This window comes from Narcine bancroftii, chromosome 4 (genome assembly GCF_036971445.1).
Source record: "Narcine bancroftii isolate sNarBan1 chromosome 4, sNarBan1.hap1, whole genome shotgun sequence".
Classification (NCBI taxonomy): Eukaryota; Metazoa; Chordata; class Chondrichthyes; order Torpediniformes; family Narcinidae; genus Narcine; species Narcine bancroftii.
In genome coordinates, this window is record NC_091472.1 from 299,847,725 (window position 1) to 299,870,542 (window position 22,818).

General features: G+C 43.8%; 1 protein-coding gene across 26 annotated transcripts in view; it reads right to left on the reverse strand.

The window, feature by feature from the left end:
- Positions 1–22,818, reverse strand: part of LOC138762153 (myosin-IIIb-like) — a 550,501-nt gene that overhangs the window by 508,652 nt on the left and 19,031 nt on the right. For 21 of the 26 annotated variants that reach the window (XR_011356778.1, XR_011356777.1, XR_011356779.1 and 18 more), the window contains exons 1-2: positions 21,211–21,353; positions 14,952–15,120 (exon numbers count right to left, since the gene is read on the reverse strand). Coding sequence is in view for 20 of the 26 variants with exons in the window: in XM_069935650.1 (XP_069791751.1) it covers positions 14,952–15,120; positions 21,211–21,299 (258 nt within the window). In the remaining 6 variants the exon portion in view is untranslated. Of the gene's footprint in view, positions 1–14,951; positions 15,121–21,210; positions 21,354–22,818 lie in introns of those variants that run through there. The other 5 variants (XM_069935652.1, XM_069935655.1, XM_069935654.1 and 2 more) reach the window with 2 other exon arrangements.

A 22,818-nucleotide genomic window follows, 5' to 3' on the forward strand; every position in this document is an offset into this window, starting at 1 on the left:
ACCCATAACCCTCCAACCCCCTCTTATCCATGTATATATCCAGCTTTCTCTTAAATGAAAGAATTGACTCTGCCTCAACTATTTCCTCCGGGAGATTATTCCATTCAGCCACCACTCTGAATGAAGAAGCATCCTCTAATGTTTCACCTAAAATTTTGCCCCCTTACCCTCAACTTGTGTCCTCTTGTTTCAACCTCTCAGGGGGAAGAGCCTACTTGCATCTAGTCTATCTATTTCCTTCATAATTTTCAACACCTCTATCAAATCCTTTCTCAACCGTTCCAATGAATAAAGTCCTAACCTCTTCAATTTTTCTCTGTACTCAGGTATTTTAAGCCAGGCAACATCCTTGTAAATATTCTCTGTACCCTTTCCACCTTATCTATATCCTTTCTATAATTTGGAGACCAGAACTGAACACAATACTCCAAACCTGGCCTCACCAACACCTTAAACAGTCGCAACATCACTTCCCAGCTCCTATACTCTATAAAGGCCAGCATACCAAAGGCCTTCTTAACCACCCTGTCAACATGGGAATCCACCTTCAAGGAACGCTGCACCATAACTCCAAGATCTCTTTGTTCTTGTGCATTCCCCAATGAGCTCCCCTTTACTACATATGTCCTATTTTGCTTATTTTTTCTGAAATGAAGCACCTCACACTTCTCTAAATTCAATCTACCGTCTTTAAGCCCAATTTTCCAGACAAACCAAAGTCCCTCTGTAATCCCTGAAAAGTGTGCGTTGGTGAAAATTTTGGATCCAGTGATCATGGGTCCATTAGCTTCAACTTAAATATGGAAAGGGATAGGTCAGGTCCGAGATTGAAGGTCTTCGAGTGGGAGAAGATTAGATTTGAAGAAATGAGAATAGATTTGCAGAACATTATATGGGCTGATCTTTTTTTCTGGTAAAGATGTAGAGGAGATTTAGAGAGTATTTAAAGAAGAGATATTGAGAGTACAGGACCTTTACGTGCCAGTCACCTTGCTATTCACCACTCCCCCTATTTTCGTATCATCTGTGTATTTACTTACCCAGTTAACCACCACATCATCCAAATCATTAATATAAATTATGAACAACAGGGGACCTAACACCGATCCTTAAGGCACGCCGCTCGTCACAGGCTTCCATCTTGACAGACAGTTGTCCATCATAACCCTCTGCTGTCTATCCTCCAGTCACGTCTGAACCCATCTTACTATTTCTCTATTAATCCCTAGTGACTGAACCTTCCTTACTAACCTTTCATGTGGAACCTTATCAAAAGCTTTGCTAATATCCAGATAGACTACATCAACTCCCCTACCTTCATCCATCTATCTTGTCACTTCTTCAAAAAACTCAACGAAGTTCGTTAAACATGACTTCCCCTTCACAAACTCATGCTGGGTGCTCCTAATCAATCCCTGCTTATCTAGATATTTATACACACCATCTCTAAGAATACCCTCCATAACTTTCCCGACCACCAAAGTCAAGCTTACAGGCCTATAATTACTTGGCCAACACCGCGTGCCTTTTTTAAACAAAGGAACTACATTAGCAACCCACCAATCCCGTGGCACCACACCCTCCTCCAGTGATCATTGAAAAATCACTGAGTGCCTCTGCTATTTGCTCCCTGACCTTCCTTAACGTCCTGGGGAAAATCCCATCAGGACCAGGAGGCTTATCCACTTTTACTGACCCTAGAAGCTCCAAAACCCTCTCTTTACTAATCCCTATCTTTTCCATAACTAAGCCATTTGCCTCACTTATCTCACATAGTCTAATGTCCTTTTCCTTCATGATCACAGATGAGAAAAAAAATTGTATAATTTCTCTCCCATCTGATACGGTTCCGCGCACAAATCACCACTCACATTTTCCAGCGGTCCTATTCTATCCTTAACCCTCCTTTTACTATTCACATATCCGTAAAAACCCTTAGGATTCACTTTTACTTTATCAGCTATTGATACCTCATACCTTCTTTTTGCCTTTCTAATTTCCTTCTTCGGGTTTTTTCTGCAATCTGTGTAATAATCATACTTCTTATCCATTTTTTGCTTCTTAAATTTAGAAAATGCTCCCCTCTTATCCCAAACCAACGTCCTTATTTTTCCAGAAAACCACAGTTCCCTTAAACTTTTGGCCTTGCCTTGTAACGATCCTGTACTCTCAATATCTCTTCTTTAAATACCCTCCAAATCTCCTCTACATCCTTACCAGAAACAAAATCAGCCCATATAATTTTCTGCAAATCCCCTCTCATTTCTTCAAATCTATCCTTCCCCCACTCGAAGACCTTCAACCTCGGACCTGACCTATCCCTTTCCATATTTAAGTTGAAGCTAATGGACCATGATCACTGGATCCAAAGTTTTCACCAACGCACACTTCCGTCATCTGTCCTATTCCATTCCCTAACAACAGATCTAACACTGCCTCCCCTCTAGTAGTCACCTCAACTTACTGCTGTAAAAAGCAATCCTGAACACATTGTAAAAAGTCTAAGCCATCCTGCCCTCTCACTGATTGTGTTTCCCAATCAATGTTAGGAAAATTGAAATCCCCAACTATCACAACCCCATTTCTGCTACTCATCTCAGCTATTTTCCTGCACATTTGCTCTTCCAGTTCCCTATCCTCTTTTGGCAGCCTAATGTATACCCCTATATGTGTAGCCTCACTTTTATTTTGTAGTTCAACCCACAGAGCCTTGCGCGATGAGTCGTCCAGTCTATCTTGCCTCAGCACCGCTATAATATCTTCCCTGACAAGCAACGCCACACCTCCCCCCCCCACTCCCCCCACCTCCCATACCCCACCAATTCCGTCACATCTAAAGCAGCAAAATCCTGGAATATTCAGCTGCCAGTCACAACCTTCCTTCAACCATGTCTCACTAATTGCTATCATATCATAACGCCACATGTCAATCCACACCATTAGTTCATCCACCTTTTTTATCACACTCCTTGCATTGAAATAAATGCATCTCAGAGATCTTCCACATTTAACTTTCTGCCTCTCACCCTCCCTACAATTGTTACTATGGCCACTATTTATTACCTGCTCCTGTTCCACCTCCAGGCTGGGTGAAAATGCCTGTTTTCTTTGCCGAAAGACTCTGTTCTCTCTCTTAAGGGTATATTTTGGGAACCATTGTCCCCAACCTTACTAGTTTAAAGCCCTAACAAACGCCCCTGCCAAGAGATTGGTACCTCTGGGATTTATACTGTGCACAGAATTTAACATTTATGAATTTCACCAGGCTTTGGTGCTTTAAATGTAAATGGTTACCACTCAGGAAGGTTCTTATCAATTTTCAGAGAGAGAGATTTGTTGTTTGCCGGACACAAACTGATTCCTTCTAATCAGCCACATCAGTCTCTTCCCAAAGAAACTTGCCCCATCAGGGTTTTCCAGATGATAACCTCTTTCTTTCAGGTCACCACAGAATTCCTTTATGTTTCCCTTATTTCAAGTGAAACATTAAGCAGCCAGTCCTCTCCTCTTATCTGGACCACAAGGGCTTGGACCAAGCTGAACTAAGAACTCAGAACCCATCCTCAAAATGGGGTTTTTCCACAAGCTTGCCAGCTTGTTCTGTTCCAGTCCTAGCTGCTGCTACTGAACTCCAGCACTGGAGAACAGAATTCTCTCTCTCAGAGAAAAGCCAGTTTCCTTCTCTGCTTGCAAAACCACATGACCCTCTTAGAAAAGCAAACTGCACTGAATCAGCCTGTGGCTCTGGACCTAATCCTCAGAGTTCTTTCATCTGTTGCTTTTCAAAACAACAATCCATTACTCCTTGGGCCCTCTTTAAATATTTTGCAAAGGCACTCGGAGCCGACCCTCTCTGGCTTGAGCAGAGCTCCAGTCTTTTGAATGAGATCTGTTTTGAAGTGTTTGTATGTGACCTACACTAAAAACTTGTCGCAAATTATCTCCTTTAAAACCTATCTATATTCACTATAAAATAAAACATAATCTGTCACACTATCCTGTGCATTGGCACCTCCATACCAGATAGTTATGCAACTAATGAGAATGCTCTCCAAGGACCATCTGTAGAAATTGTCAAGAGTCTTTGGTGACAGGCCAAATTTCAAACTTTTAATGACATATAGCTGCTGGTGAGCTTTCATGATTGCAGCGACATGAAGGCCCCAGAATGGATCCTCAGAGATGTTGACACTTAGGAATTTGAAGTTCTTTATCCTTTCTACTGGTGGCTTCTTGATGAGGACTGCTTTGTGTTCTCCTGGTTTTCCCTTCCTGAAGTCCACAATCAGTTCCTTAGTTTTGCTAATGTTGAATGTAAGGTTGTTGTTGTGATACCATTCAACAAGCTAATCGATCTCACTCCTGCAAGTTTCCTCATTGACATCTGTGATTCTACCACCAAGTGGCATTTGAATTGCGCTTATCCGCAGACAGTCAAGTCTATCATTCTTCCCTTATCAGTCTTCTTTGTTGCCCCTTTAAAAAATGAAATCAAATTCATGTAGAGAGTAGTGCAGAGATTGTTATTACTGATTTGCACAGAATAGACCTAACATTGATCTCTGGTACCCCTTCTCATTCCTACCTTCAAGTCAAAACTGTATCAAAATTGCCAGCTCACCTGGATCCTACACGACCGGACCTTCCAGACCAGCCACCTTTGCGGGACCTTGTCATAGCCCTTGCTAAAGTCCACATAGACAATGTCAATCATCCTGTCCTTATCAGTCTTTGTCACCTCTTAAAAAAAGACAATCAAATTCAAGGGACACAAGTTGCAGGTGCAGGTCAATGAGAGTAGGTAGAATATTAGTTTGGTACAGACTAAATGTGTTAAAGGGCCTGTTTCTGTGCTTTAGTGTTCTTTGATTATATGAATTTCCCCCTCCCCCCACAGAAAGTGATTTGTGTGAGACACAATTTCCCACAATAAAACATGCGTTGGACAAATCAAGAATAATTAGACAAGAACATGGGGATAAATGGAAGGCTGTGTTTTGGTGGAAAGAATATGAAAGTGTAGTGACTACTCCAATAGAGCTACTAAATAAATACACCAGACACAGTGCTACTCAGCAAAGAAATTATATTTGAATTTGCCTCTACTTTTAAAGCCCTCCCAGCTCGGAAACAGAAGTGACATCACCCAGCAATCAGGCCCGCAGTGATGTGCGGCTATTTGGTGAGCCCCATGGGTGAGAGTTCAGCCCACTGCACTGTGCGGATGCTCGGCTAGCCACACAGGCAATGGTTCAGCCCACTGCACCGCACAGCCCGCTACACCACCCACCCTCCCACCAGAATATTCTGTGCGCACCTTAGACAGACGCCCTCGACTCCTGGGCTGGGGGCAGCGAATAGCGGTAGTAGGGTCCACATGTGCTGGTTTGAGTCTGTCTATGCTAAACAGTTGAGAATGTCCCCCAATGCCTAAAGTGTACACAACCCCATCCCTTTTGATCACGCAGAAAGGGCCATCATACAGCTGTTGCAATGGCATTCCTGGGGCCAGTGTGGAGGAGGGCTGGAAGCACATGCTGTAGGGAGGTTCCATGCTAGTTGGTTGGAATCTGTTTCCTTACTGCAATGTGGTGTCGAAGCTGCTGAAGCACGTCCAGATCCGAAGTGCAGGAGTCGGACGAGAAGTGAACAACACCTGGAACCGAAAGAACTGAACTGTAAACCATTTCTGCAGACAACGCTGGCATATTTTCCTTCAGGGCGATGCATACTCCCAGCAGGACCCATGGCAACTCATCTACCCAATTAGGCACGGTGAGTCACGCTCTGAGTGCAGTCTTGAGTTGCTGCTGGAAACCACAAGACCATTGGACTGCGGGTGGTACGCTGTGGTGTGATGCATTTGTGTGCCACAAAACCGTGTTTGTGTTCTGCAGTCTGAGGTGATGTGTGTGGGAACTTTGAATCTTGAGATCCAGTTGGGAATGATGCATGTCTCAGCATCATTGGATGGCAAAGGGGATGGCCTCTGGCCATCGCATGAATCGGTCTATGACCATGAGGATGTATCTCATGTTCTGAGACACTGGCAGTGGTCCAACCAGCTCTATAAGCACATGCTCAAAACGCTGGCGCACTACTGGGAAAGACTGGAGAGGTACCTTGGTATGTCACTGAATTTTAGAAGTTTGGCAGTGGGTACATATACGGGCCCATTGTGTAATGTCTTCCTTAAGTCCATGCCACTCATATTTAGTTGCCATGAGCTTGACCATTGCTCTGATGGAGGGATGGGACAGGTTGTGAACTTAGTCAAAAAGGCGCCATCTACAAGATTATGGGGACTACTGGCCTGAAGTAGCCCATAGACATGACACAGACTTGGCCTGCCTAGTTGTGGAGCACATGTTGTATGTTTAGGTTTGTAATGGCAGTTTTGTTTGCCTGAACTTCCAGGTCCACAGCCTGTGCTGTGCCAAGTCAGAGTTATCGGCACCAGCTTGATATGATGCACTGCCAGTCTGGCTAATGTGTCAGCAACCAGATTGTTTTTTCCCGACACGACACACATCCATAGTGAATTCAGAAATGTATGACAAGTGGCATTGCTGTCTAGCCAACCACGGGTCCAATATCTTGCTAAAGGCAAAAGTGAATGGCTTATGGTCCATGAAAGCGGTGAAATGGCTGCCCTCCAAAACATATCGGAAGTGTTGTGTGGCCAGGTACAACATCAACACCTCTTAATCAAATGCACTGTAATTCATTTCTAATGGTCGTAGGTGGCAGCTAAAGAAAGCCAGGGGTTGCCAATGGCCATTGATGGGCTGTTTGAGAACAGCATCCACCGCTGCATCAGAGGCATCTGTGGTAAGTGCCAGGGCGGTGGTGGGATTAGGATGCTCAAGCATCACTGCATTGGCCAGAGCATCTTTGGCGGATGCAAACGCAAACACCACCTCTGCAGTCAAATAACTTCTTTGTGCTTTGTGGTGAAGGGTAGAAATAGTGGTCCAATAATGAAACGGTGATAGAAATTCACCATACCCAAAAATTTCAGCACTCCTTCATCCATGGTAGGTTTCAGGATAAGGGAAACACACCTTCTGCCATGATCTTGTGTCCTAGGAAACCGATGGCCATTCTACCAAACTGGCATTTGCTAGGGTTGACAGTAAGTCCAAATTCATCTAGCCCTTGGAACAAGTGCAGTTGGTGATCTTGCTCATTTTTACTGGTGATGAGGATGTCATCTAAGTATACATATGTGAATTCTAAATCCCTGCCCAAAGCATCCATAAGCTGCTGGAACATTTGAGCAGCATTCTTCAAACCAAATGGCATCCTGAAGAATACAAAAACCCTGAAAGGAGTAATAATTGCTGTTTTGGGAATATCATCTGGATGGACTGGGATTTGATGATATTCCTTGACAAGGTCTATCTTGGAAAATACACGGCAATTGTGCAGGTGAGGGCAATGGGGGCCATTGGAACACCAAATGATACTCAATTCCTCCATGGCAGTAAATTCTGCCTTGGCCTACTGTAGTTTATCTGGCGAGAAGCAAGCTCTGGCATAAATCGGAGACCCCAAGGTGTCAATGTAATGGGACATGACATGGGCCATTGTCGATGAATTGAATTTAGGAGAGAGCACACCAGGAAGTTCATTAAGCAAGGCAGCATAGGTGTCAGTGCATAGAGCGTGCACTCCGAGTAGGGAAACTCATTGACTGCTGCTTATCAAAGGATATGTTTGGAAAGTAGTGGCATTGACTAGCTTCTTTCACTTAACGTCAACTAGCATGTCTTTGGCCCATAGGAAATCTGCACTCAAGACAGGTTGTGTGATGGAAGCCAAAATGAAATTCCAATGGAACGCTACCTCTCCTATCTTAATTACGATACGTCACGTGCCAAAACTGGGAATGGAAGTCCCGTTCATAGCTTGATGGGAAATTCCCTGTCGCTTATGCATCTTTTCGAAGTACGTTGGTGGGAGAAAACTGAGCTCAGCATCAGTGTCTATGAGAAATTTGCGCTTATAAATGTCATCATGAAGATAAAGGCCAGTACTCGTGCCAGCTGCCGAGGCCACTACTGGCAGCTGGCTGTCATTTCCCTACAACATTTTCAGACTGCCACTGTGGTATCTACATGAGGGCTCGCATCTACGGGTATTTTTTCCCTTACCAGCGGTGGTAAAAACACCATTCTCGGTGCTTGTCGGTACATTCATCCCTTTTTGTTTGACCCGCAAATACAGGCAGTGCACAGGAGATGTTTCTGGCTCGAGCATGGGCTGTATGTGGACAGATTCTTGCCTTAGTCTGTTAGCCCACCCAAGCCATGTCATAAGGACGGCTGAAATCCATGTTTGCTATTGATATGGAAACATGACCTGGGAGCTTCACCAAAAATAAAGTCTCAAAAAGAAAGCAATTAGAATGGCCATCTGCTAACACAGGCATTTCATTCATTAAAATCGGACGGATTCCTATCACCTAGCCCCTCCAGATTTAAAAGCCACACGCCCTGTTTGTGCATGCTTAATTCCAGGGTGTCCAGGAGGAACTGATGGAACCTGCTGTATTGGTTGTCTGCTGGGGAAGGGGGGGGGGGGTGCCCGATAAATTCATTTACTTTAGCTGCTGTAGCAGCATCAAGTGCCCCAACAACGTGCCAAAACTTCAGTTATTATTCCACGAAGGCAGAACTGGGTTTCAGCCTGGTTCATCCAAACTTGAGACTGGTGGGCCCAGAAAGGGGGCAAGTAACTACCTTCTGCGTTAACTGCAGCTGTGGCAGCAGCTGCTCTGCTGTTGTTGTAGCATCTATGTTGACTGTGGATTCAAGCTTTGGCTGAATCTTGCAGTTGGGGAGGGGGGGGGTCACCAATTGCAATGACAACCAGTGGAGCTACTAAATGAATACACAAGACACAGTGCTAGTCAGCAAAGATACTTTATTTGAATTTGCCTCCACTTTTAAACCCCCTCCCAGCTCAGAAGTGGAAGTGACACCACCCTATGTCTGTCACTCACCTGTGGGGCTCGTGTCTTTAAATAAAGACGAAGGGAGCCCCACACATTCTTGAAGGCGGGCGCCCCAGTCTCCAGTGTGCCGCGACCCAGTCCCACGGCCCCCTCCCACCCCCCGACCAGATGAGTGAGCAGTGGCTAGGCCCATGGTGCTGCACGGCTTTTGACGAGCTGCACAGGCAATGATTCAGCCCACTGCGCCACTTGGCCCGCTACAAAAGCAGTATTGAGTGTGAAATGTCCAAACTAAGAAGTGTAAGCATTTTGAGAGACACAAGTGTCCTTGTGCAGAGAATTAAACATGAAAGTAAGCTTATTTACTATAGTGATATAAAAAAAAGTGGCTAAGGCTACTATTTGTAGTACAACCATACATATAGGAAATTTACACAACAGTAGCAGCAAAAAATTAAGTTCCGATCATCCCAGCAAAAACATTACCATGCCAATATAGAGGCTAATTAGGAAGCCAAATGAAAAGTTGTCCCTCATTGTAAGTAGCAAAGATTTGTTGCAACAGGACCACTGCCAGTTCTTCTGTAATTATTCTATTTAAACAAAGGATAAATTTATATTTGTTGGATAAATGAGGAAAGATTCACATATTCAGAATCATAGATTGAATTACTTTGGCTTGCATGCTCACTGTCTGAAGAACAAGTGATACCTTATTGAAAGATTACAATTGTGAGGTGGTCTTACTAGACAAGTGATCCAAGGAAGCTTTCCCTCAGAGTAAGAATCTATAACTTGGAAGCAAAGTCTCAATATAAAGGGTAATTAATTATGTTTTAGGTAAGGTTCGGCGGGCCTTTGAAGTAGACCGCAGAGCCCACCTCACTGACAAAAGACAAAGGAGGAAAAACCCAACACCCAACCCACCAATTTTCCCCTGCAACCGTGTCTGCCTGTCCCGCATCGGACTTGTCAGCCACAAACGAGCCTGCAGCTGACGTGGACATTTACCCCCTCCATAAATCTTCGTCCGCGAAGCCAAGCCAAAGAAAGAAAAGTAAGGAGCAGTTTATTCTGTGAATTATTAATCTTTGGAATTCTCCAGCTCAAAGAGCTGCAAATGCTGAGATATCAGATCATAGTTACACCCAAGGTACAATTTCTTCTAAGGAGGTTTCACCACAGGGAATGGGAAGGAAAGTGAAGCCAGTTCAGCCATTATTCTATTGAAAGGGGATTGCATAACCTATTCCTGATACAACATTTTTTTTGTTCTCATCAACAGTTGTGTACAAATCACAAACAATTCCTTCAGTCAGCTCCGGATGTGCAATATACCATTCTGAAATACAATGAAATGGTACTAGACTAACGTAATTACAGCAGAGTTTCAGAATGGAAAAAGAAAAAAATGCATTGCCTTCTTTATCTAATAAAAGACTTTAATCTACCCAAGAGCATAATTGGCAGATAATTGCTGATAGTACTTGCCACCTACTTTGGGCAATGGGTGATTAAAACTTATTCTGCCATCCACAACTATATAAATGGAACTATTTCTGATGGGTCCTCTTCACATTTGTTGAAGCCAGGCTATTTATAATACCCAGGTATTGAACTGCCTATTCTTGGTCTGTGCAGTGAACTGGAATTCACTGTATGTGTGTTGTTCAGATGGCTGGCTCGTCCCTTGGCTCCACCCTCACCTACCCCAATATAAACCCTGGATTTCCTGCTTTACCTCAGATTCACCTGAGGACTATTGTGTCTACAGGCCATTGATTGTAAGCTATTAAAAGCGTGGATGTGCTCCTCACAAGTCTGAGTGTGATCAGTCTTGTTACAACTTGTATAGCTTAGCTTTGAAGCAGGATGGAAGCCCTGTTGAAGCCAGGCATGCTCCAGGTCGACCCTCTGTCCCCAGAGGCCTGGCTGGAGTGCTTCCAGTCCTACCTGATGGCCATGCAAGATGTCTTCAACTCTGGAAGTCTGCACTTCTTTCCTGAGTGGGCTGCAAGGGGTTCACTCTCATCAGGGACTGTGCAACTTACAAGTCTGCCATAGAAGGCTTGAAGGGCTGCGACATAAGACCTCAGAATGATGTGCTGGCGAGACACCGGCTCTCTCAACATTGGCAACGTCTGGGTGAGTCACTGGACGATTATGTCCTTGAGCTATGAGCCTTGATTAGGAAATGCCACTACGGAGTGGTCACAGCCCAGGTGAGAGGAGGAATAAATCCAGGACACCCTCATGGCAGGAGTGAGGTAGAGGTATGTGAGGCAGTGACTGCTAAAGTTGGGGAAGAAAGACTTGACCAGCACCCTGGAGCTGGCGAAAGCACTCAAACAGGGCCAACCAGCTGACGACCTCATGAGAGAAAGCGGCATCTTTTTGGAAGACCAGGTCATTAAGGTGACAGCAACCGCCACAGCCCCAACAGCTGCGGCCATGCACAACCGGGGATGCTACTTCTGTGGACAGCCACAACACCCCTGCCACCGATGATCCGCAAAGGACGCCACGTGCTCAGGATGCAGTAAGCAAGGGCACTGAGTGAAGGTCTGCAGGGCCAAGGGGAACCCAAAGAGGGCGAATGCATGTGCAATCCCCAAATCGGCGTTCAACCCGTGCCTGAGTCCCAAAGTGCCAGCCCCAGCCTCTCTATGCTGCTCGCCGTCAGCATCTTGCTGCGCCTCGTGGCAAGACCCACCACCGGAATTAATGCACCGTGGGAAGCAACAGCAGCTATCTTGCCACACCTCGTGGTCGATGCCACCAAGTCCTCCTTTGGATAAAGATGGAGGGCGGCTATTTTGCCACGCCTCATGGTTGATGCCACCTTGCCTGCCTGCGGGCCAAGAGGAGAGAGTCAACATCGACATGGGGAGCAATGTGGTTTCCGGATCAATGGCATTGGTTGTCCTGGATCAGGCAATACCTCATCAATTGAATAACTCGACAATGGAAATGAGGGTAAACAGATACTTGACTGATTGCTTGGTAGACACTGGCTCCACTGAGAGCTTTATAAACTCTGTGATAGCTCTGCTGTACAACTTAAAAGTGTATCTAATGGACTACCATATTTACCTAGCATCACACGATGTGACTATCCAGGGGTATTGTATAGTATATCTAACTGTAAAAGGGGAGAATTTTGTAATTTCCGATTGTATGTACTGAAGAATTTGTGTGCTTCTGTGTTGCTGGGCCTGGACTTCCTGTGTCACCTTAAAAGCATGACCATGGAGTATTCTGGCCTTCTCATGGTGCAGAACAGAGAGTCCAAAAAGTTGGACGCCACATGCAGTCTCTCCACCATAAATATTGATCCCACCCCCAGTTTCCGAACCTGGCTCCCAATTGCAAGCTAACAGCAACAAAGAGCAGGTGATACAGTGCAGAGAATCAGGAATTTATTGGAGCCGAGACGCAGCAGCTGCTGAATATCATTCAGCCTAGCAACATCCCATGGAGAGCCCAGGTGGTAGTCATAAAAGGGGAGAAAAGTCCAGGCTAGTGATTGACTATAACCAAACAGTTAATAGCTTCACACTCCTGGACACATACCCCCTCCCTAGAATTTCAGACATGGTAAACAAATGTATTCGACCATTGACCTGCGAGCAACATACCATCAGTTACCGATCCATTCCAAGGCATTTGAGGCAGACAAACAACTTTATCAGTGTCCCTTTTGGTATCACTAATGAGGTCTGTCTTCCAAAGACAGATTGACAAAATGGCCGACGAACATGGGTTAAAGGCCACCTTCCCTTATCTCAACAATGTCACCATTTGTGGACACTCTCTGAAAGACCACGACATCAATCTCCAGCGGTCCCTCCACAGAGCTAAATCCCTGATCCTCATGTACAACTCCAGTAAGTGCGTGTTCTGGACTCAACGTCTAGCGATTCTGGGCTATATGGTGGAGGATGGCATCACTGGTCCTGACCGTGATCGAATGTGTCCCGTTCGACCTCCCAATCCTGAAGACCACGAAAGGGTGCCTGAGTTTCTTTTCTTACTACACCCCAGTGGGTCCCTCACTAAGCGGTTAAATTCCATCCCCTCTTAAAATCCACCTCCTTCCCATTATCGGCTGAAGCCCAGGTGGCTTTCGACTAAGTTTAGAGCTACAATTGCAAAGGCCACCATCCATGCGGTGGACAAGAATGCACCCTTCCAGGTGGAAAGCAATGCCTCTGACATAGCTCTGGCCACTACCCTTATCCAGGCAGGCAGGCATGCAAGGAGGCCACAAGCTTCAGAACCCATCAGTGCAGAAAGAGGCCCAAGCCATTGAAGAAGCCATCAGGCATTGAAGGCATCAGTAGCATTCATGTTTAATTATGCAAAAAGGAGTAAAATAAAGAATGACAACATCACCAGGTGAAGGATCGAACTCTCCACCTATAATTATGGCATAGCATTCAGACCAGATATTCTCAATGAGCCTCCAGGTGCCCTGTCAAGAGGAAGCTATGCCTCTGCACACACCAGCCAGTTGCAGTCACTGCACAATGAGCTTTGCTACCCAGGTATCACCCGCATGGTTCATGTCATTAAGGCACGCAACTTGCCCTACACCATTGAGGATATCAGGGAAATGACCAGGTCTGCACTGAGTGAAAACCACACTTCTACTGCCCCAATAGAGCACACCTGATAAAGTCATCCCACCCCTTCAAATGACAGTGTCGATTTCGAGGGTCCCCGCCCTTCCACCAACAGAATCCTGAACTTTCTTAACATCATCAACGAGTATTCACATTTTCCATTCGCCATCCCCAGCCCAGATATGACCACCACCACAGTGATCAGTTTCTTGCACTCTATTTTCACCCTGTTCAGGTATTCCAACTCTATCCATAGGACCCGGGGCTCATCATTTATGATCTACAACAGTACCTGCTCGTATGAGAAATTACTTTAAGCAGGATGACTAGCTACAATCCCCAGGGGAACAGACAGGTTGAAAAGGAAAACGCGATAGTATGGAAGGCCGTGAAATTAGCCCTCCGGTCCAAAAGCCTTCCAGACTCACGCTAGCAAAAAGTCCTATCCACGGCACTTTACTCCATAAGGTTGCTTCTCTGCACTGCAACTATCGCAACTGCTCACAAGCTAATGTTCACTTTCCAAAGGAAATCCACATCCAAGACCACCCTCCCAGCTTGGCTAATGGCACCAGGGCCAGTCCTGCTGAGAAAGCACATGAGGAGAAGCAAGACACCCCTGATCGAGAAGGTGAACCTGCTGCCCTCCAACCCAATGTATATCTATATGACATTTCCTGATGGCAGAGAGGACACAGTCTAATCAGAGACCAAGCACCCACCGGAACTGAGGATTTGATGCTTCCAACAAGCCAGGAATCACCAAGTACCCCACGCAGGGTTCCGGATGACACTGCTTGGGAAGTGGGTGAATCCATTTCACAACCAGACCCAGCACTCGAGATCCAGTAACCCTACATCACAGGGGGTCCAGGAAGCACAAAGTCTCTAGTAGAGGTGCTCAACCAGAATAACTAGACCCCCTGACAGACTCAACTTGTAAATATTTGTACGTTATTATTTTCTTTGAATGTTTGGTCTCTGTTTTTCACCCATAGGTTCTCTTCTGATGGAAAGGTGAATGCAGTGAACTGGAATTCACTCTATGTGTGTTGTTCAGATGGCTGGCTTCTCCCTTGGCTCCACCTCACCTACCCCAATATAAACCTTGGTTTTCCCACCTTACCTCAGTTTCACCTAAGGACAATTGAATCTACCAGCCATTGATTGTAAGCTATTAAAAGCTTGTGCTCCTCACAAGTCTGAGTGCAGTCACATTTACAATCTGCAAATGTATTTCCACCTGAAACTTCATCAATGGCATTAATAAAATTATGCATCATATTACAAGAAAAAGAAATGACTTTCAATTAAAATGACAATATAATTCATATGATACACTTGAAAGGAAGATTCCAAATACTAACGCTCACTGCATCCAGAACTTTAACTGCAGCTTGGCTACCATCTAGCTTGTTAGACACTTTGTAGACTTTTCCAAAGGTTCCTTTTCCAATCGTCTCTATTATTTCCCAGACATCTGTAGGATCAGTCAATGTCTCAACCCCAACATGTTGATAGCAGGTCGCCATAAATCTAGAAAATAGAAAGTCTATTGAAATATATTTGTATTTTTCTGCAGATAGGTCAGAGAATAATTTAGCATGCTAAAATGTACATTTTAAAAACATCAGTTTTCTACAATTCCTGATCAAAAACAGCAAAACTCAAAAATCTCTATGAAGGATACAGCACAAATATGAGGCAGACTTACAATAAGCAGCATCCAGAATGAAAGCTGGCATATTCTTGAAAGTGGCAATGCAAAATGCTTATAAATGGGAGGTGCATCAAGTCACATGAAACCTTACCAACCAACATAATTTGGGGATCCATTGTAAGCTTGCACTGCATAACTTTGAAGAGCTCTGAGCAGAAATGCCTGCAAATTGCTAAGATATAAATATTTGATCCAAGGGTCAAACAAGATGCTGGACCCATCTTAGTATTTTGCTAACCATTCTATGCAACTTATGTACATGCAAATCAGTGAAATGTGCCTCAAGATTTACAGTTCAACCCCAGTAATATTCCATGTCCCACTGCAAAAGTCTTGATCAGCTAAATAATTATCACCATATACATCACAAAAGGCATATGCCAAACTCCTACTAATTGTGCATAGTTCCCAGTTTCAAAAATATTTGTTGCAACAGACCAGAAAACACTGCTTTGCGAGGTTTTTTTTTAAATTTAAAGGCCAATTTATATTGTGAATATTATTTACAATTACAATGTGGGAAATACAACAGCAAATGTGTGTAAGCAAATTCCAACAAACAACTATTGATAACAATCAGTTAAATCAGTTTTAGTGATATTAATTGCCCTGACCAAAACAGCACCATGGTATCAATTTTTTTCACACTGGCTAACCAGTAGATTGGCCGTTCTGTGAACCAGTTAAGGAAGCAGTTTTTGCCTTCCACACTGGACCACTGTTAACTGGCTCTGTGTCCTATCACACATATCACAATGTATCCCCAGGGATAGGGGATTCTATCCTCCACTAGTGACATCTAAGTGACACATCAAGTGATGGTGGACCTGCCTAAATACTGATCAATGTATTATGATCTTGTATTTAAAAATTAATCATGCCTAATTATAACATAATTAAGCATTATCTACAGCACAGTATGAGCCCTTCAGCCCCTGTTCTGCCAATTTATATAAACTTTATACATTTATAAAAGACCATGGGAAAGCATAGCTCCACAATTTATAAACACCATGGGAAAGTTCAAGTGACAATAACTCAGAGTTTATAAAGACCGTGCAAAAGAGCAATGGAAGATCCGCCATTGCTATCTCAAGCTGTGACTTTCCCATGGTCCTTTAGAAATTTATAATGGTTTATACAAGTCAGCAAATTTTTTACCTTTTTCATCTTTTGTTTCCTTCATGTTCCTGCATTCATGCAAAAACTTCATAAACGTGTCACTATTTGTCCCTGGATAGTCCATGTCCCTTTCACACTGGGCTAATCGGCACACAGGCGTCAGCTGACTGTGGGGATGATGCAACCTACCTAGGTTGCATCATCCCCAGCGTCAACTGATGCCTGCATGGCAATTAAGGAGCTTTCACACACTGGACCCTTAACCAGCAGATTGGACGTCAATTACTAGGACAAGGCGGCAGTGTGAAAGAGGCTTATGAACGCAAAGTCAACCTTGCTTAAAATGTCATCTAGTTTCAACAGTGCAAAACCTTAAGTTTAGAAGTCAAGAACCAGTGCTTGAAATTTCACTTACAATTTGGATGTAAATGGATTTCCCCAATGCTGAAGCCCATATCCCAATTATAATGGAGGAAATCACAAAATAATAGGAATTTTTCTACAAACAGTCAGCCAATAAATAAGGTCACATTTCTAGGACTCATTTTTGTTAAAAATGCAAATAAAAATCTTGTTTCATATTAAGTAAATTAATGTAAATATAAGCAAAAGTTCAGTGGCAATGCCCAGCCCTTATTATCCCAAATACCAACAGGCGAGTCCTTCTCCAGGTCAGACTTTTATACAGGATTTGAACATACAATATAGATCAATTGGATTTGCAAGGCAAAAGGTGAAAGAATTTTACAAATAAGAATTTGGCAAAATTTCATATTTTCCTTGAGCTTTTTAAATTTTCTTTTAATGATAAAGTGTATTTACTTTTATTTTCTTTCTTTGGCTTGGCTTCACGGATGAAGATTTATGGAGGGGTAATGTCCACGTCAGCTGCAGGCTCGTTTGTGGCTGACAAGTCCAATGCGGGACAAGCAGACACGGTTGCAGCGGTTGCAAGGGAAAATTGGTTGGTTGGGGTTGGGTGTTGGGTTTTTCCTCCTTTGTCTTTTGTCAAAGAGGTGGGCTCTGCGCTCTTCTTAAAAGGAGGTTGCTGCCTGCCGAACTGTGAGGCGCCAAGATGCACGGTTTGAGGCGATATCAGCAGGCACCAAGAGATTTCTTTAGGCAGTCCTTGTACCTATAAAATATCTGAGCTTAAAGGGGAGCTTCAAAGTCTTTGAAAAGCAAATGTGTCGGCTATTTAAAAGGCCACAAAACAACAAGCTTCAAAACTCTGCACCAAATATGTCATCCCCAAGCCAGTATTCAACTTTATGAGCAACAAAGGATGATAAAACCTAGAAAAAGGGGTAAAAACTGAAGCCAATTTCATTGGGAGGGAAAGAATTTTTGAGTCCAGAGAACCCCAAAACCCAGCAGCTATAGATATGCATCACAACAAAGGGTTACTTAAACAAAAGTTGCTTTTAATTATCTTTGAACATGAAAATAAAATCAAACCAACTCATGTCTATTGACTTACTTAACCCCCTTATAATGCTAAGTGCACATGTGTGTAGTGTGTGTAAATTCAGCAAAGTTTTTTGCTTCACAGTCCAATCTCACTGGTTGCAGGCAATTCTTGTTCTGTACACAGAACATTAATAAAGTTCACCAGGCTTTGGTGCTTCACTGGTAAATGGTTACCACTCAGAAGGGTTCTTGTTGGTTTTAAGAGAGAGAGTTTTTCTTGTTTCAAGTCACCACAGAGTTCCTTTCTGTTTCTCCTATTCCAAGGGAACCACCAGACAGTCATTCCTCTCCTTTGACCAGGCCGTCTTCCAAAGCTTGCCAGCTTGTCCCTCTGGAATCAATGTCTGTGTCTTTCTTCTCTCTCACTCCCTCCTCTGAGAGCAAAACCTCTTTTTTTCTGCTCTGTCTGGAAAGATCACATGACCTTCCAGAGAGTAAGTTCGGTTTTCCAGACAAAGCTGCTACTGCCTGTTGTTACATTTTCTGCCTTTTCAAACAGTCCATCATGAGTCTGAGCTCTCTGGCAAAAGCTCCTGCAAAAATTCTGTGTTTAAAGTGTGTGTGTGGCCTGGTCTACCAAACTTTTCCTCATTTATCTCCAAAACACCTCTATATATTCTGACATAGCTTCCCCCTTTAAAGGAATTTTAACTTGAGTTAAAATTCAGTTAAAACTAACCTGTCTTAAAAATCACTAGAGATAACAATACACAATATATAACATGTTATAATACAGTAACCTAATTCTGAGAGTATTTTTAAACATGATCAATTTTAACATCTTGACAATCTGCTATCACATTATTTATACATCTGATATGATTAATTTGCAGATTATATTCTTGTAATATTAAACCCCAATTTAACAATCTTCTGTTTTTATTCTTCATTTTATTCAAAAACACCAGAGGATTGTGGTCAGTGAATATTACAATTGGTCCATGAGAGGTACCAAGATACACGTCAAAATTCTGCAGAGCAAATATGATAGACAACAATTCTTTTTCAGTAGTGAAATAGTTCCTTTGATGAACATTAATTTTTTTTTAAAGTAGGCAACTGAATGATCAATTTCATTTTGTTTTTGTAATAAAACTGCACCTCCTGCTCTCTCACTTCATCTACTGCTAAAGAAAATAGTTTGTCAAAATCAGGAGATTTTAAACACAGGGCAATGGCATAGCATCTCCTTTAAATTTTCCAAAACTGTCTGACAATCTTTAATGCACACAAATTTCTCCCCTTTCTGCAAAAGGTTGGTTAAAGGAAGAGCAACCTCAGCAAAATTTCTTATAATATCCTGCCATTCCTAAAAACCTCACTGCTTTCTTGCCATTGGGAATAGGAAACTCAGAAATTGCATTCACCTTAGCTTGAATAGTTGCCACTTTGCCTTGACCAACTAACAAAGTATGTTACCATGGCATTTGCAAATTGACTCTTTGCTAACAGTTAAGTTTGCTCTGAATAATCTTGCAAACAATTTGTCCAATTTCCTGAGATGTTCTTCCCATGTGTCACTTTTTGTGACCAAGTCATCAATATATGCATCTGTATGCGTTAACCCTTGGATTAACGAATTAATCATCCTTTGGAATGTTGCAGGGGCATTTTTCATGCCAAAAGGGAACACATTATACTCATAAACCGGATGAAGTTACAAAAGCCGAAATATTCTTTCCTGTCTCAGGAAAGGCACACACCAGTAACCCTTCAACAAATCCAATTTAGCTTTGCCAGTTTTATCAATATAGTCATCTATTCTCGGAATAGAATAAGCAATTAGTTACTAATTAACCTTCCTCTAATCTGTACAGAACCTAACAGTTTCATCTGGTTTCGGTACCAGAATATGAGGAGAACTCCAATCTGAGTTAGAAGGTCTAATAATATCATTTCTCAACATATATTCCACCTCCTGATCCCATGATTTTACACTTCTGAATGCTTATTCTATACAGGTGGTGTTTTATGGGATTTGCTTCTCCTACATTTACATCATGATAAATCACTGATGTCCTTTTTGGAACATCAGAGAACAACTTTGTGTATTTCAAAAGTAATTCTTACAGGTACACAGGAACCATGGTTTCTTTAAGGTTACCCTCACAAGATTCTGATTCCATCTTATGATCCAAAACTTCCTCAACCTTGTCAACAACTAACATCTCAGATATAGATTGTTCACTACCTTTATTCTCATAATGAAGTTTCAACATATTTATGTGACAAACCGGAGATTTATTCCTTCGATCTGGTGTGTTAACAACATAGTTAACATCATTCAGTTTTGATTTAACTACATACGGTCCAGAAAATCTAATTCTCAAAGGATTGTCATGTGTTGGAAACAAAATCAAAATTTTACTTCTTGTCTTAAAATTCCTCACTTGAGCTTTCCTGTCAAATAAACATCCTTAAATTTAGAAACATAATCCAGCAGATTCAACCGCACATCCTCACTAACCCACTGTTTTTTTATCAACATTAATGGTCTTCTAACCTGATGTCCAAACACAATTTCAAAAGGGCTGAAACCTAATGACTCCTGCACAACCTCCCTTGCTGGAAATAACAATAAATGAATACCTTCGTCCCAATCTTTTCCATTCTCCATAAAATAAATTCTCAAATTTTTAAGAGTAGAATGAAATCTTTCCAAAGCTCGGAGTTTCAGGATAATATGCAGATGAAGTGATCTGTTTTATTCCCAACTCATAAACCAACTGCTGAAGCAACCCAGACAAAGTTAGATCCTTGATCAGTCTGGATCTCTTTCAGTAATCCAAAAACTGAAAAATCTCTCCAGAGCCTTTACCAGCATTTTGGCTTTAATATTTCTTAATGGTATAGCCTCTGGAAATCTCGAAGCTGTACACATAATGTAATCATAAGTACTGATTCCTAGACTTACTTTTTGGAAGGGGACCTACGCAATCTACAATAACCCTAGTGAAAGGTTCCCCAACAACAGGAATAGGCTGTAATGGAGCCACTGGAGGACCCTGGTTAGGTTTCCCCACAACCTAACAAAAGTGACCAATCTACAACATCCTTCCTCAAACCGGCCAGAAAAATTGTCTCAAAATCTTATTCATAGTTTTCTTTACACCAAGATGACCACCCAAAGGAGCACTGAGCTAGATTTAATATTTCCTTCCGTGGAACCCTGGACATGCAGTATATAAAAGAAGCCTGTAAACCCTGAATAAACCAGTCTTCAGTTGACTAGTCTGGCTTGTGTTTTTGTATTACTTCAGTAGCTCTACCGTAGTAGCAGCTACAAGGTCTCCATTTTCTCATCAACAATTCACCTTTCATGTAATATCCACAAGCCCTGTGACGGCACACAGCCTAATGGTGAACCGGCCTCGCTTATATCGCCATGTGGCGGGGCAGCCATTAGGAGATGGCGTTGTCAGGTGTTTCTTCTGGACTCCAGCATCCCTTCCAGCACGCGCCCTGGGCAGCGATTATGATGTCACAATGCACCAGGTGACTGAGCTCATGCTGCCCTTAAAGGGGCACACTGAATTTGAATAAAAACAGTTGTTAACGACCATCGGTGTGGTGGCAGTGATTTAATTCGCTCCTCAGAGCGCCACATTGGTGAGCCCGACGGGCCCAGACAACCTTCTGGACCCAACCAATGATGGACACGGCAGAGGTTAACGTGGTAGCCCTCAAACTTCCCCCTTACTGGCCACATCGCTCACGGACATGGTCCAGCCAAGCGGAGACACAATTCCACCTCCGCAACATCACGGCTGATACCACCAAGTTTTACCATGTTGTGGGCGCCCTCGATCAGGACACAGCGGCGAGGGTGGATGATATCCATCGACCACCACTGACCGAAAAGTATGCAGCCTTCATGAATCTACTCCTGGGGATGTTTGGCCTCTCACCCCAGCAGCGTGCATCCAGACTCTTACATCTAGATGGGTTGGGGGACCACAGCCCCTCAGCTCTCATGGACGAGATGCTGGTCCTGGCAGAGGATCACGAGCCATACTTCTTCAGACAGATCTTTCTAGAACAGATGCCAGAGGACATTCAGCTCCATCTGTCTGAAGAGGACTTCTCCGACACCCGCAAGGTAGCAGCCTGGGCAGGTGCCCTCTGGCGAGCTAAGCAGGAGAACAAGGCAGCACTCAGCCAGGTCTCCAAGCTGGCACCCCATCGTCAGCAAGATTTCCCCAAGGGCAAGGCTGAAGAAGCCCAGTCATCGTGGTGCTTCTACCATCAGCACTGGGAGGCTAAAGCCCGCAAGTGCCGCCAGCCCTGTGATTACCAGGGAAACGGCCAGGACAACCGCCATTAATGGCTGTGACGGTTGGCCACTTGAACAGCCTCCTCTACATCCAAGATAGATCCACAGGCCGCTGGTTCCTAGTCAACACAGGGGCTGAGCTGAGCGTCCTTCCCCCCACAGCGCTGGAAACACAGACTTGAACCCCCAATCCATCCCTGCAGGCTGCCAATGGCTCTACAATCAAAACCTTTGGCACTCGTAGGGCACAGATACAGATCGGGGAAGAGAAGTTCACTTGGAGATTCATCCTGGCCTTGGTAGGCATGGCGTTGTTGGGGGCTGACATCCTAAGGGCTCACGGCCTGCTGGTGGACGTGAGGGGCAGGAGACTACTCAATCCCCGCACCTTCCGCTCTGTGCGCCTGGACACAGTAGATGACGCCAGGTCAGAGATCGCCACAGTCACTGCCGTCAGGATCCTCAGTGAGTTCCCTGCCATCCTGGAGCCTCGTTTCAACATTGGCTCTCCCCAACACAGAGTATTCCATCACGTCTCCACACAAGGCCCCCGATCCACACCAGGGCTAGACGGCTGCCGTCGGAGAAATTGAAGCAAGCCAAGGAGGAATTCTCCAGACTCCAGGAGTTGGGCTTCGTTCGGCGATCG